This window comes from Panthera pardus, unplaced genomic scaffold (genome assembly GCF_024362965.1).
Source record: "Panthera pardus isolate Hobbes unplaced genomic scaffold, ASM2436296v1 HiC_scaffold_15, whole genome shotgun sequence".
Lineage (NCBI taxonomy): Eukaryota > Metazoa > Chordata > Mammalia > Carnivora > Felidae > Panthera > Panthera pardus.
In genome coordinates, this window is record NW_026526710.1 from 48,719,188 (window position 1) to 48,734,815 (window position 15,628).

The 15,628-nt window shown below is 38.4% G+C and overlaps 1 protein-coding gene across 1 annotated transcript in view; it reads right to left on the reverse strand.

The window, feature by feature from the left end:
* Positions 1–6,305: 6,305 nt before the first annotated feature.
* The window catches only part of KLHL14 (kelch like family member 14), a 102,929-nt gene continuing 93,606 nt past the window's right edge, over positions 6,306–15,628 (reverse strand). The window contains exons 7-8 of the mRNA XM_019465450.2: positions 12,152–12,309; positions 6,306–8,450 (exon numbers count right to left, since the gene is read on the reverse strand). Of these exons, the coding sequence (XP_019320995.1) occupies positions 8,310–8,450; positions 12,152–12,309 (299 nt within the window). The 3' untranslated portion in view covers positions 6,306–8,309. The remainder of the gene's footprint in view (positions 8,451–12,151; positions 12,310–15,628) is intronic.

A 15,628-nucleotide genomic window follows, 5' to 3' on the forward strand; every position in this document is an offset into this window, starting at 1 on the left:
TCTTGGCTGAGAGTCTGGTCTTTGTATCCTCAGTCTGAAGTCTGATGAAGATTCAGTTCTTTCTTTTAGTGGCTTTCGGCTTTATTTTTTAATCTTCTTGACTTGTATACCTTTAAAATTCACAAATGTCTTAAGGGAATGAGGAGTCATATATTTTAAACAGTTCTGTTTACCTGGCAAATCTTTAATTCCTAAGCACCGTGAGATTGTGGAAACTTTTTCCTGTCTTCTAAAAGTTTTTGACCTAGTTCCCTATTCTCCTGAACTCCAAACATTTCCTGTCAAGGAAAACTGGTTGTGCGTTTAGGGTTAGGGTTGTGCGTTAGTGATAAAAGTTTTCATTTTGTCACTTCAGTTCTGTATGACAGCTAAAAGTTTGCTTGTTTCTCTTTCCCACAGCGGATTCTCTGCCTGGGCCAAGGTTGATCAACCTGTGTCCAGGACTTGAAAATGTCCCAGGGAAAAAATGTACTGGTCATCATCAGCTCACTTTAGAACACTGTTCCCCTCTTTGGAACTTTAGTTCATTTAGTCTTAATTGCTTTTAGTGTTCTCTGATGCCTCACAAAATATTTTAAAAACTTAACTGATTCATTTTTTGTTAGTTGCCACAGTGAGTGTCTTGGATACTGTGGATTACTTCATTCTATGTAAACATTAAAAGTCCTTGCCCTCACACTTTTTCATTTTCTTCATAATTTATGCCACCATTCAGTACTCTACTCTGGAGAGGATTATAATATATTTTATCTAGCAGTTTTCCATATGAAACTAAATTAGTTGTTATTTAGCATATTTTCAAGAGTTACCTCACAAGCATTAATTGAAGAAAAAAATTCAATTTATTTTATACCTGTTCTTTGGACTGACTTTATATATTCCCTCTGCCCTGTCCTTCCCTGATACCCCTAGTTGGACATAAACTCTTCCTTCCAGGAACTCTCACATCACCTTATTTATGTGTCTTTATTGCACATATATCTTGCATCATGGTTATGTATATATTCTTTATATGGCACATCACAGAGCTTTGTCCATCCCAAAAGGAATAAATGAGGAAAAAACCTGACAGCATAATACTGGAGATGCTCTCTGGTATACCAAGAGAATTATTACCTATTCATCCTCATAATTTGTGAAGAGATCCCCTAAGAAGCAATATTTGTGAATGTTTTCTGAACAGAGGCCAGAATTGCACCAGCACTATCTTATTTGTGTACCGGGGCAAAGATTTTTATAAAAGTAAGGGTTTAATGCAACTGAACAAGGGTTTTTTCATTAAAATTCTGGCTTTCACAGTCATTAAATAGAGGAAACATGGTTAATATGACAAAGGCAATTAGCTCGCCCACACTTACAAACAGAGGCCATCGTGGAGTTTGTCATAGTGAAAGCAGTCAGAATTGTCCTTGAGAAAATCATGTACAACTTACATTTTCAAGATTATGACCATAAAATTTCGGAGTCAGAAATGACTTTACTACTCCACAGATTCTAATACCTCAAAAATCAACCTCTTCCCATTTATTGAGCACAACTGTGGGCAAAACACTGTGGGGAAACACAATATTTCAGGCATTGTCCTTTCTGCACCAAGGAGATTAATTAAAACAAGGCATAAGTATGTCATATAACACCATCAATATAATAAAATATACGATGGATGCTATATGAATGTATGTATAGGTAGTAAATATTCTAAGGATTTAAAGGATATGATGACCAGCCTATGAATGGTTTAGTCAGAGACTTGAATTATATTTTCTCAACGGACATGTAGCCCCAAGGGCCTTTGGTTTTAAAGTTCTTTCTTTTCCTTTCATTTTTTTTCTTTCCTGTGAGTTGGATTAACATGGCCAATCATGTTGGAAAATAAACAAATACATTTAATATGGCACTCTATCTCAGCTGGTTTTAATAATCTGAATTGCTTTTAAGAAGTACTTGTGAGACAAGTAAAGATCTTCCTGCCAAACTATATGAATACCATGTGTCCTGAATTGGGATGTTGGTGGCCTGAGTCCATTTGCAAGGAAAGTACAAGTTACCACAACTATTCTGGAAGAGCCTGGAGGGGGGGGGGGGGGGCGGCAGGGTGGGGGGCGGGCAGCAGCATTTCTCACTAGAAATGTTACATGAAGAAAAGGAGCAGAGATGAGCTGAATAAACAAGATCTCTGGAGAGCCAGGGCTTTTATGTATTTCAAAGTGTTTGTTATAGTGAAACAATATTAGCAGTGGGTGGAACTGAACTGAAGAGTGAAATTGGTGAGAGGGAACCAGAAAGAACACGTAAGAATGCTGGTTGAGGATCCTGTGGCACCAGTACCTAAATCGAAACTTGCCAATGCTTGACTGTTCCTCTAGCATACTATGACCTTATTAAAAATTACCATAAAGACCACTTAGTCACATGGAAACAGGTTTGTGAAATGCTAAAAATTTAAGGCGTCAAGATATAAATTTAGTTGCATAGAATGCAAAATGTCAAATGAAAAAGACATGGGTAAGAGTTCAGACCCCAAAAGATAACAATTATTGTGTTGTACGGTGGACTAAAGGTAATCTTTTTTTCCTCCTGTATTTCCCCAAATGTCCATAATTTGGTTATATTACATTGATAATTAAAGAAATATTACCTTTCTTCAATAAGTATTTTATGGCATTATGTTTTTTCAAAGGCACATTGTATATTATCTCTACCCTCAAGGAACCCCGAATCTAGTAAAAACCTCACAAATAGTATGGAATAGATAGAGTAAGAAAGCCATAGTAAGTCAGATGAAAAATATCACACAAGACTGTTGTGATCATGAAGGCTTAATGAAAGCAGTAGAGGTTGAACGGGACCTTGAAGGACATGATTTTAATAGATAGTGTTGAGCATGAAATGGCATTCTCTGTGGAGAAAACGCACAAGCGAAAGGGCAAAGATGGAAAAGCATAGCTGTGTTTGTGGAAAAGCAAGGATTCACACTGCTTAATGGACACCGTAGTAAAGAAAAATGTGACCTAAAGGGGGGCTGAGGCCAGATTTTGAGGTACCTGCAAGGCAAGTTGAAAAGTTGGACTTTGTCCTTGCATCCTGATAGTTGATCTGCGTATTTTACTTTGGAGTTTACCAGATGCAAAGCATTTTCACATTCTTTATCTATGATTTTCACGATAATGCTTTGAAGAAGAGATTGTATCGCCCGAAGTACAGATGACAAAGTGGAAATTGGAGAAGCTAAATGACCCTCCCAGGTCACAGAGCAAGTTCCTTTTGCCCATTCTTGCACTTCCCTGTAGTTAATTTACACTAATAATGTGGCATTTGTCATGCTGCATCACCATCAATTGTTCCCTTTCCCCTCCAGCACAGCCTCTTCATATATGGCAAATGCAGACCATTCACCTGGAGTGTCTACATGACTTCAAATGGTCGACTTAAGAAGTTTCTTTGTTGTCAGGAGAAAATGGTGGTTAGAGGATGACTATTCTATTCTAATTGATCAATTAATTAATTATTTTTAAGTAGGCTCCATGCCCAGCGGTGTGGGGCTTGAACTCATGACCCTGAGTCAAGACCGGAGCTGAGACCAAGAGTGGGAGGCTTAACTGACTAACCCACCCATGCACTGCAGATGATGACTGTTTTAAAGCTTTGGTTTGAATCCTAGCTCCACTGCCTATCAGCTGTCTAACCTTATCAAATAGTTTACCCTTTCTGAGCACAAGTGTCCTTACCTTTAATATATGAACAATATTTACCTCATAGAACTTCTCAGAAGAATAAATGAGAAAATATGTATAAAATATCAGCATAATACCTGATTCATAATAAGCATTATGTTACTGGAAGTGTTACGTTGTTATGTTATAATATTGTTGACATAATAATGTTGAATTAATAATTAAATCCTATTTCTTTTATTCCTTTTTCCTAATTTAATTCAATCAGTTCCCAAAAGTCTTGAATTTGAGTGACTTGATTGGAAGCCAGAAGCCTGCCGTCTCTCTAAATGTAGGACGACTTTGTCCTGCAGTCAAATGTTTACCCCCCCATCCTCCCCACCCCCTGCCTGCCTAACCCTGTGTGTCATTTTGTTGTACATGGGGGTTTGGAAGGTCAGAGAGGAAGAGTCAGCCCAATACATAAAAACAAAACAAAACAAAACAAAACCAGAAGGGGAGGTTAGAATCAAGGATCACTTTACCTGAAGTTATATAATTCTTCTTAGACTGAGGAGTAGACAGTTCTACTGTCTACATGTTAACTCCCTCCAGTCATCTTGTTTTTAGCATCATTAGTGAGCCAAAACACTAAAGTAATATTACTCCTGCTAATGTTAAGAATCGACATTTAGTGAGTCCTCAATATATGCCGGGCAATAACCTGGAATAAAATAAGCCACTCAAACTTCAATTTGTAGAAACTTTTTTTTTTAACGTTTATTTATTTTGAGGGAGAAAGAAAGCATGAGCAGGGGTGGGCAGAGAGAGAGGGAGAGAGAGAATTCCAAGCAAGCTCCATGCTCAGTGCAGAGCCCAGTTTGGGGCTCTGTCTCACCACTGTGAGATCATGACCTGAGCCTAAATCCAGAGTTGGACACTTAACCAACGGAGCCTCCCAGGCACCAGAACACTTTTGTCTTATTCTTATGCCATTGTGTTGCATTCTTGAAGCACGTTTTTCGTATGCATCTGTAGAACTGAACCTTTTGTTATTGCACCATGCCTGAAAACACAACAAATGTAGAATACTCCATCAAGAAACCCCATCCACTACTTGGCCCATGTTTATTGTACTAGCCAGGGCAGCCCTATACAGCTATAGCTACACAAAGCAAACATACTATTTAGATTTTTTTTTTATATTGACCTTTCTGTTTCTTATTGCCATTTTATTTTCTATCACAGTTTCAACATCCTCTAGGTCAGGTGCTTCTAGGACGTCAGGCTTGATCAGTCATGATCTTCCTGCTACCTCATCTATGGGAACTCAATCTATCAAGGGATGTTTACCAAACTTATTTTAGCTCATTTGCTGTTTCATCTAAAAAATGCTTTGACCTAGAGAACCAAGTTTAATAAGAACTCTGGCATTTATAGTGATGCCTTTTGGGATATGTTCAATAAATACTTGATACTTACAATGTCAATAATGATGACAATTTTTTAAGTGATGTAAGTGTCATGCAGCTGGGAAAATATAAATTTGGCCCTAACCGGGAAGCACAAATGCAGGCACTAATTTTTAGCCTATAGACACAGCTTAACTGAAAAACCTGGTCCCTACGCTCACTCTCCCAGTTTTTGCCAGTCTAGTTATGGACTTAAGTAGGTGGTTTCATGGGATTAAGAAAAAGACAAATTTTTGTTTAACTGCCCATGATATTTGGTTAGTACTGGAGCTTTTGGGGATTCAGGCCATTTGGAAGAATCCCTACAGCAACTAGCCAATTGGCTCAGGAGAAGATGGTAACAGAGACTACCTCACAGCAAGCATGGAGAGGTGAAGATTCAGTAGACGAACACAGAAACCCCATTTCTGTTGCTTTCATGGAATACTAGGAGGGATCACATGATCCCCAATTGTGAGTTTAGTCATCAACAAAGGTACATTTGGCTGGGAAAAATGCAAGTAGGTTCTTCTAACTTGCAGGTTTCAGGAAATAGCTTCCAACGCTTCATACCTCTTTGCCTAGAAGGTTGACCAACTTCTACCTTCAGTGACATGCCTCAGTTTCCCCTACTGTCTCCCACACCCTTTCTTTGCACTGCACTTCTTTCTCAGATTTTAAAAAATAAAACACAACTAAATACTATGTATTTAGATAATTGTTCTAATTAGCGTGTGATTCACTTATTCTTTAGAAAGTGTGACAGTGCTGTTTAATACATATGGTACTTCTAGTAATTTACACAAAGAGTTATTAGATCTTAGATAACTTATGCCACTCTTGCAGTGGATAAATCAGATTCTAATCATGATTTTTTAAAAAAGCTTTTTAAGTCAGCTCTACACCCAACATAGGGCTTGAACTCACAATCCCAAGATCAATAGTCACATGTTTTACTGACCGAGCCAGCCGAGCCACCCCTCTACTCGTAATTTTTAACACAACATTTTTTCAGAAGCATTCCATAATTTTTTGCATTGTCCATACTGTATACATTTATATATTCCAGGAAGCTAAATGAACGTATAAAATGTATCAGCAGAATAAAAATATTTAGGTATTTACATATTGTAAACCTTTAAACAATTCAGTGTAGAGATTTATACATATGCCTTATAAGTAGGAGTATGAGACAGTTGAATTAGTACATAAAGTTTTTATTTAAAGTTTTCCCCTTCCAAGCAAGCTTCATTTACACATTCTAATACTGTACAAAATTTACAATCTCTGTGACTTACTTACTCACTATTCACTTCTAATAGTTTGTGCCTTTCTGAAATACAGAAAGCTTTACTTACAGTTCTCATAAATGCTCTTATTTATTTTGGCTAGAAATAAAAAATAAATGAAGAACAAGTCTAAGGAAAGTGAATATCCTTGTATAAACTGTGACTTTCAGAAGAAATGGTGACAGTTGACAAAAAAGGTTCTGAAGCAGACCTTGTTCTCTTCGTGACGTCAGCTGGGATTTTTCCCAAGTACTGTAATTTTTCTTTCCTATATATATGTTTTCAAGGAAAAAGAAATGAAAGTTGATTGCACTGAATATATATATATATTTATATATATATTTTTACAACGGATCCTTTGGATCTGAACATACAAATAAATACAAAAACAACAAAGATTGCACTTTACTGTAGAAACGGCATTGGATTCCAGTACACCCATCTATCTCGACATGCTCCACGGTGAAAGTTTATCACCAAGGCATTTTTAGTCTGTGGCTTCCCCATGTTGTTGTTTTGAATGACACTTTTGTGGAGGGATTCAACAACACCTCTGGGTGATTAAAAAACATTTTAGGCTACAATTTAGTATTAACTGTTGTTTCAGCTCTGAAGCGCTTGAAAATCAAATTCATGTTCCTTCCAGTTTTGCTCTTTTGATTGTTCACATTGAAAACTATCTCATGCTCTCCTGACCTTCTGCTCCTACATTCCTCATGCTTCTAAAGACAACTAGCAATTGTTCAGCTAACTGATCTCAGGCATCTTTGGTGATAACAAACAAATATGATGAGTTGGAGAATAATCAGGGTAAGTCATGTGCTTTCCTAGAGCCAAATCCAGAGCCATTTCTAGAGCCAAAGGTGAGGAAGAGGGAGACATATTTGTTAAGAGCTATAATTCGTTCTTGTGGCTCTTTTAAGTGGTGTGTTTTAGGGACAGAGAGACAACTGGGATGGCACTTAAAAGAAATTTTTTCTTTCTTTTCATCCCTGAATTCCTGAAAGCAATCTCCCAGTTTCATCATAGGTTAAGTTTGGGTCAGACGTGTTATCCAACAGAATCTCTTCAATATTGTACGAAAACTTTGTCAGTCCTACCTTTTGAAGGAAATAACAGATGTGTTCACTACTTTTTTATATACTGTAAAAAAAAAAGACAAAACATGAGCTTCTGTGGAATGAATAGTGACATAGTATGTTTTGTCTTAATCTTTCATATAAAATTGAGGACACAAATTGTGACTGGCTAGCCTAGAGCCCACAGGGCAGAAAGCAATTGCTATGAGAGCCAACATCTTCCTCTTCTGTGATCCCGTGAGGTGCTGTAAGGGGCAGGCGGTACATGAAATGAAGTTATATAGAAACAAACATGTTCCCCTTTAATCTTATATGATTTTCTATAACTGTGTTGCCTATGGAGTCTGTGAAGGAGCCACAGGTTAGGAATATAGAATCGAGTGGCAATTTCTGTAATGCAGTGTAAGTATTTCAGTGGGTCGAATTCTGGATCGTTCATGAACACAATATCCCCAAAACTTCAACATAGGTCACATGCAGGTAGACTACAATGCACAATACTGATCTGAGGTCTGTCTGGGGCACTCTTCTGTATTGTATCTTTCTCCTTTTGAACGTTAAGATCCACATGAGGAGTTTTCGTAAAGCTGGGACAAGTTAAAACCAGTCTGAAATGGAAGAGTCTGTCACCACAGGAAGTTTGGTGTGATCCGAGTTGCAGACACAGTATCTGTTCAAGAACAGGTCTTTTTCTTTTGTCATTACTTGTAAATCATTAGAAACCAAGGGCGGGTTTCGGCAGTTGTGCCATTAGATGCACTGTTCCTAGTACAATAGTGATGTCAGCTGTCATTGTTTCCTAGAATGTGAGAGTGTTCATTCCAGGGTTCCCTGGCGTTATTTGTTGTAAGGTACACAGGCGGGCAAGATAACCGGTGCGCAGGCGGGACCTGCCAGTGGCTCTGCTACATCCCCTTCCAGTTCTGTCCAGGTGCCTTTTTCCGGGCAGTAGCATATTGTGGATGATTTGTAGGCCCCCTGTAATGGCAGAGGGGGGGCGTTTAGGGAAGAATGTTCCGAGAAGTGCAATGGCAATCCTACTTCTCACATTTACATTGGAAAGAAAATGTCAATTCTCTGCTCTTGCTAAAAAGTTCCAAATGAAAGCGGTGGATTTGAAACTGTTTTTTCTACAGGCAAATCTGAGATTTGCAAGATTGCAAAATCTGTGTGTGTGTCTGTGATTAATAATAAAAGTCGAGTGCCTTCAACACCTAGATGATCAGCAAAATCCTTTAAAATAATGGACCAAAAATTGGAATTTATCCAGCTGGTTTCAGTTAAAAAAAATTTCATCTTAGATTTTCAAATAATTTGGGTCAAACAATTTGGTCAATTTTAAATAGTTGCCTCACTTTTCTGGTTTTATTTTACTACTGTAAGAGATAAGATTCAAAACTAGTTCAAAATAAGCCGGACAAGAGGGCTTGTCAACTTCTTTGCACATTGATTTATTTTCAAGTGGCCACATGAGAAATTAAAAAAAAAATGTCTTTAATCTCGTTTCCTTTGTCAACCTCTGGGGGTAGTGCTTGTATGACATTTCGCTTCTAAAACCATTTAGCATAGGCAAAACCCCAAAATTCCAACCAACCTGGTCATCATTTTTTGAAAGTGTCCTCCTGGTACCTGGTTCTAAATGTGTCCACTCTTGCAGCTAGTAATGTGCACCAGTGAACAAACCCCTTATGAATATGTAGTTCAATGTATATTTGCCTACATATAACTAATACCTTTTTAAAACTCACCCCAAACATTATACAAGAACCTCGTTTGATGCAAAAGAAATAAGCTAATATTATTAATGCCCCAAATTAATATTAAGAAACCAACACCTATAAATCAACAGTCATCATTTAAAAAGTGAATGTGTAGACCATAAGGTCATACGTGTCTATGTGATGTAATGTGATGTAATTCGAACTACATGGCCACCTCCTCAAGTGTTCTTAACAAAAGAGAAGAAATAAGGAGCACAATAAATTTAAAAAAGAAACAGGCTGAACTTGTGTTAAGTCCTTATGTCTAACTTCCAGTTTTAGAGGAAATATGGAGACAGAGACTGTATTAAATGATATCGCAAGGTAATCATTAGCTAATTCCAGAATGTCAGCTTTTCTCTCTAATAACTGACCCTGTTTTTTTCAACAAGTTAATGGCATGGACGAAGAAGTGGAGTGGGGTGATTTTCCAGATTGCAAGAGATGGATGAGATATAATAACCAAATACAAGTGAGGGTATTGGATTCTGACTTGAACATATCAACTTAAAATATATATATATTTAAAAAAATTTTTTAAATGTTTATTTATTATTGAAAGACAGAGAGAGACAGAGCATGAGCATGGGAGGGCCAGAGAGAGAGGGAGACACAGAATCCGAAGCAGGCTCCAGGCTCCGAGCTGTCAGCACAGAGCCTGATGTGGGGCTCGAACTCACAAACCACAAGATCATGACCTGAGCTGAAGTTGGACGCTTAACTGAGCCACTCAGGCACCCCGAAATATATATATATTTTTACAAGTGAATAGGAAAACTTTGAATGTAGAATAAGGGAATTATAGTTAATTTTGTTGGGTGAGATGACAGTGTGTTTACATAAACGAATACTTTTTTATTTTTTTAATTTTTTTTTTTTTAACATTTATTCATCTTTGAGAGACAGAGAGAGACAGAGCATGAGTGGGGAAGGGGTAGAGAGAGGGAGACACAGAACCCGAAGCAGGATCCAGGCTCCAGGCTGTCAGCACAGAGCCCAACGTGGGGCTCGAAGTCACAAACTGTGAGATCATGACCTGAGCTGAAGTCGGACACTCAACCGACTGAGCCTCCCAGGCACCCCCATAAACGAATACTTTTTTAAAGATAAATACTGAAGCATGTAGGATCAAATACTTCAGCCAAAAGTTTTTGAGGGTGAATAGATGAAGTATGCTAAAATTTTGATGGATGTTGAAGCTGGATGCTGGGTTAACAAGAGTTCATTGTACTCTCAATTTCTGTGTAACCTTGGAAATTTTCCTGATAAAGATGGGGGAAAGTGAAAAGCCATGGAAAATTATATATCCTAAAGGGAATTTGTGGATATTTAACAGGTTCAAGTGTTTATGCCTTACTGGTCAGAAACTTTTCAGACAATTCAAACAATTCAACAAACTATTCAAACAATTTCAATGCAATATTTGTAAAACCACTTCAGTATCTTTACTTTAGTTGGAAAGCCAGAATCCCAAAAGCATGGCGAGAAGAGAGAAGTAGAGACCTACTGCATTTGGGGATATAGTTGATCAGACAGCAAGACAGCTCAATAGCAACCACACCAATTCTATTTTATTACTTAAAGTAACTTACTCCTAGCATACAAGCATGATACTCTTAAAAGGTTTATGTGTGAAAATAAATTCAAAATGGATGAAAGACCTAAATGTGAGACAGGAAACCATTAAAATCCTAGAGGAGAACATAGGCAGCAACCTCTTTGACCTTGGCTAGAGCAACTTCTTACTAGACACATCGCTAAAGGCAAGGGAAACAAAAGCAAACATGAACTATAGAGACGTCATCAAGATAAAAACTTCTGCACAGTGAAGGAAACAACAAAACTGAAAGGCAGACTATGGAATGGGAGAAGATATTTGCAAACAACATACTGATAAGAGTCAGTATCCAAAATCTATAAAGAACTTATCAAACACAACATCAAAAAAACAGACAACCCAGTTAAGAAATGGGCAGAAGATATGAATAGATCCTTATCCAAAGAAGACATCCAGATGGCTAACAGGCACATGAAAAGATGCTCAACATCACTGACCATCAGGGAAATCAAGATAAAAAACATGATGAGATATCACCTTACACCTGTCAGAATGGCTAAAATAGACAACAGGTGTTGGAGGATGCTGAGAAAGGGGAACTCTCTTGCACTGTTCATGGGAATGGAAACTGGTAGAGCCACTCTAGAGAACAGTATGGAAGTTCCTCAAAAAAGTGAAACTAGAATTACCCTATGATCCAGCTACTGCACTATTAGGTGTTTACCCAAAGGATACTAAAATACTGATTCAAAGGAGTACCTGCACTGTTTATAGCAACATTATCAACAATAACCAAACTATGGAGAAAGCCCAAATGTCCACTGACTGATGAATAGATAAAGAAGTTGTGGTATGTATATACAATGGAATGTTACTCAGCTATCAAAAAGAATGAAATCTTCCCATTTGGAATGATGTGGATGGAGCTAGAATGTATTATGCTAAGTGAAATAAGTCGATCAGAGAAAAAGAAATACTATATGATTCACTTCTATGTGGAATTTAAGAAACAAAACAGATGAACATATCGGGGTGGGGGTGGTGGAAAGAGGAGAGAGGAAAAGATACCACAGAAGACTTTTAATGATAGAGAACAAACTGAGGGTTGATTGAGGGAGGTGGGTGGGGGATGGGCTAGATGGGTGATGGGTAGTAAGGAGGACACTTGTTTTAATGAGCACTGGGTGTTGTATGTACACGATCAATCACTGAATTCTACTCCTGAAATCAATATTGCACTGTATGTTAACTAAATAAAATTTAAGTGAAAAAAAAAGGTTTATGTGTAGGTGGTAACATTTAGAGGGAAACACAAAGTAAGCACAAACAGAAGGAGAGGATGAGGAAATGTGGACACATACCATACTCCAGCTGTAGCCACCCACAAGGTAGATGCTGTCATCAAGCACTGCACAGCCAGGGCCACTTCGACCTTCCAAAATGGGAGTTTGGAGAATATTCCACTGGTCACCTTTTGGGTCATAGCATTCCACAAGCATTACGTCAAGGTGGGAGAAACCTAAGTGACATAGCAAAATGGAACCACATAAGAATAAACTCTCAGGGTGGCTGCCTGAGTGGCTCAGTCGGTTAAGCATCCGACTTCGGCTCAGGTCATGATCTCACGGTTGGTGAATTTGAGCCCCACATCAGGCTCTTTGCTGTCAGCACAGAGCCTGCTTCAGATCCTCTGTCCCCCTTTCTCTGCCCCTCCCCCACTTCCTCTCGCATGCTCTCTCTCTAAAATAAGTAAGCATAAAAAAAAATAAAAAAGAATAAACTCTCAGGGTCCCAATTCAGGGCTAGGGCTTCTCCTTCTCCTCCTCCTCCTCCTCCTCCTCCTCCTTCATCATCTTCTTCTTCTTCAAGTTTATTTACTTATTTTGAGACAGAGAGAGAGAGCACAAGCTGGGAGGGGCAGAGAGAGAGGGAGAGAGAGAATCCCAAGCAGGCTCTACACTGTCAGCACGGATTTCCGACACATGACTTGAACTCACAAACTGTGAGATCATGACCTGAGCTGAAACCAGCTGAGCCACTCAGGTGCCCCAAGGCTAGGAGTTCTTTTAAAAATAGCTCTAGGGCTACAAAATAGATCATTGTGTTTTTAAAGAGACAAAGGTATAAGTTTACTAGTGAAATAGGGAGACATGTTACGAGAGACCTAAAACAAACTCTGGGTATGTCCAATTCATTCAAAGCAAGAATGTCTGACTCAATGTCATTGGTAAATGTTGATTATATGGGGGTATATCTTATTTTAAAATGTTTATTAAAACCTTATTTAAAAGGTTTAAAATAATTAAACGTAAGCATTTTATAGAGTGCTTACAATAAGCTGGTTGTCTTCCAAATGCTTTCTGTAGATGAATTCACTTAATTCCTCTCAACCACCCCATGAGATAGTTATGCCATTATATTCATTTTAGAGAGGAGAAAACTGAGAGCAAGAGAGAAATAATGACTTGAGTAAGTCACACAACCAGGAAGTAGATAGGCTGAGGTTTAAACTCAGGCAAACAGGCTTCTGAGCTCATATTATTACAGGCTAAACTGTATTGCTTTTCCTAAACGAATATTTAACTCTCAAAATCTTTAAAAAAATTTTTTTTAATGTTTATTTATTTTTGAGAAAGAGAGAGAGAGAGAGAGAGTGTGCAAGCTGGGATGGGACAGAGAGAGGGACACAGAATCCGAAGCAGGTTCCAGGCTCTGAGCTGTCAGCACAGAGCCTGATGTGGGGCTCAAACTCACACACTGTGAGATCATAACCTGAGCCAAAGTCAGATGCTTAACCAACTCAGCCACCCAGGTGCCCAATCAAACTGTTTTAATTAAATGGTGTTCAGAATCTTTTACCTTTTTCAACAGTTTATGTTTATAAGCAACTATGATGAAGTGAATAGTTTCCAATATCTACTAAGGATCAAGGTTAAGTAGGGGGCTAACTTTCACTGAGGGCTTCTTCTCTCACCTCTGATGAAGTTTTTCAGTGACTGGGGCAGTAAGTGGGTTGCAGAGAACAACTTAAATTCTTAGACTCCACTGGGGCCCTGCCTTTAATTTAGAAAGTCAAAAATCTGGAGGGGGAGTGCTTCCTGGTCACTGAACAGACCAAATCCTTGATAATATTTTTCTTCTCTTTACATGTGTGCAATGGATATTTGCTAGCTGACAATTACAATGCATACACTCAGTCAAAATCAACCTACTGGACTCTTCAAAGTAATTAAAAAGATAGACCAAAAAGTAGAATAATTTTCATTCTTGAAGAAGCGGACAAATTATTTCAGGCCACTAACTTCTTACACAAAATAAATCACATAGATTTGAGAACAGTAGAGTGAAGGATTTACTGGAATTCTGTGGTATATTCCTTTCCTGTAAGATTATTGATGATAATTTCTGAAGCATGGATAATTGGAATGAGGACTGGGGAAAATTTCCAGTTCTGAAGTTCTAGTGGCATCATAGGAGGATACGTATGCCTTCTTGGTGCCCGCTACACATATGACATATGTTGATGATAAGCCTCAAAAACTATAAGGAAAAGATAATTACCCCTCTTTTATAGACATGGGATTAAGTGTCTTGAGTAAGACCACACAACCACAAGTGTATAACTGGAACCCAGATCCATACCCTTCTCTCTACACCATAATGCCTTCCTGAGCTGACCTAACTTTGATGTGTGTGTGTTCGCATTTAGGTTGTCATTACCCTGTGCAAGTATAACCTCAAATATTAAAGCTTCCTAGAATGTGGGGCAACTGGGTGGCTCAGTTTGTTGAGCATCTGACTCTTGATTGCGGCTCAGGTCATAGTCTCATGGTTCATGGGGTGGAGCCCCATGTTGAGCTCTGTGCTGACAGTGTGGAGCCTGCTTAGGATTCTCTGTCTCCCTCTCTCTCTCTGCCCCTCCTTCACTCGCATTCTCTCTCTGTCTCTCAAAACTAAATAAACATTTTTTAAAAATTCCTAGAATGTTTAGTCATCATTATGCAAAATAAATTAGTAGAAATCACATTTTAATGTAGAAAGCTACAAAGTTAATACTGCATACAAATATTTTGATGAGAAGGAATGGTGTATGGCTTGAGATGAAAGAGAAGCAATGAAAGAAAAAAGAATAAAAAGGGAAAAGTTGCAGCAGCAAAGGTAATCAATCCCTTCCCACTGGGGAGAGTACAAAGGTGAGCAGCATAGACTAGGTAGGGTATTGACGTTTCTGATTGAATACGAACTTGGAAATATTTACATAAAAATTACACCTGTGTGGTCTTTATTATGTTAGGGGTATATATGTATTGGGAGAACCAGAAAGGAATGTCTACATCTATCATTTTTTAGATGGTTGTATGATGGAAAAATAAATGCATAGAAGGCCTTATCTACCATACTTGGATGGCCTGTTTCACATTTGGTTCAATTTCAAGGATCATGGCAGGTCAGAGCTAGAGGAGATTTTAGAGATCATCTATACCAGTTTCTTCATTTTTAGGTAAGAAAACTGAGGCCCAATGCAGTTCAGGGATCTTAACAACACAGTTCTCTCTGCTTTCCTGTCAAATTCAGTGTGATATGCATGTAGATAGTTACACACATGCACGTAAACTACAAAAAGTTGTAGTCAGGGGCACCTGGGTGGCTCAGTGGGTTAAGCATCCGATGTGGGCTCAGGTCATGATCTACAGTTCGTGAGATCGAGCCCCACGTTGGGCTCTGTACTGACAACTCAGAGCCTGGAGCCTGATTTAGATTTTGTGTCTTCCTCTCTCTCTCTGCCCCTCCCCCACTTGCGTGCTCACTTTCTCTCTCTCTCTCTCTCTCAAATGAAT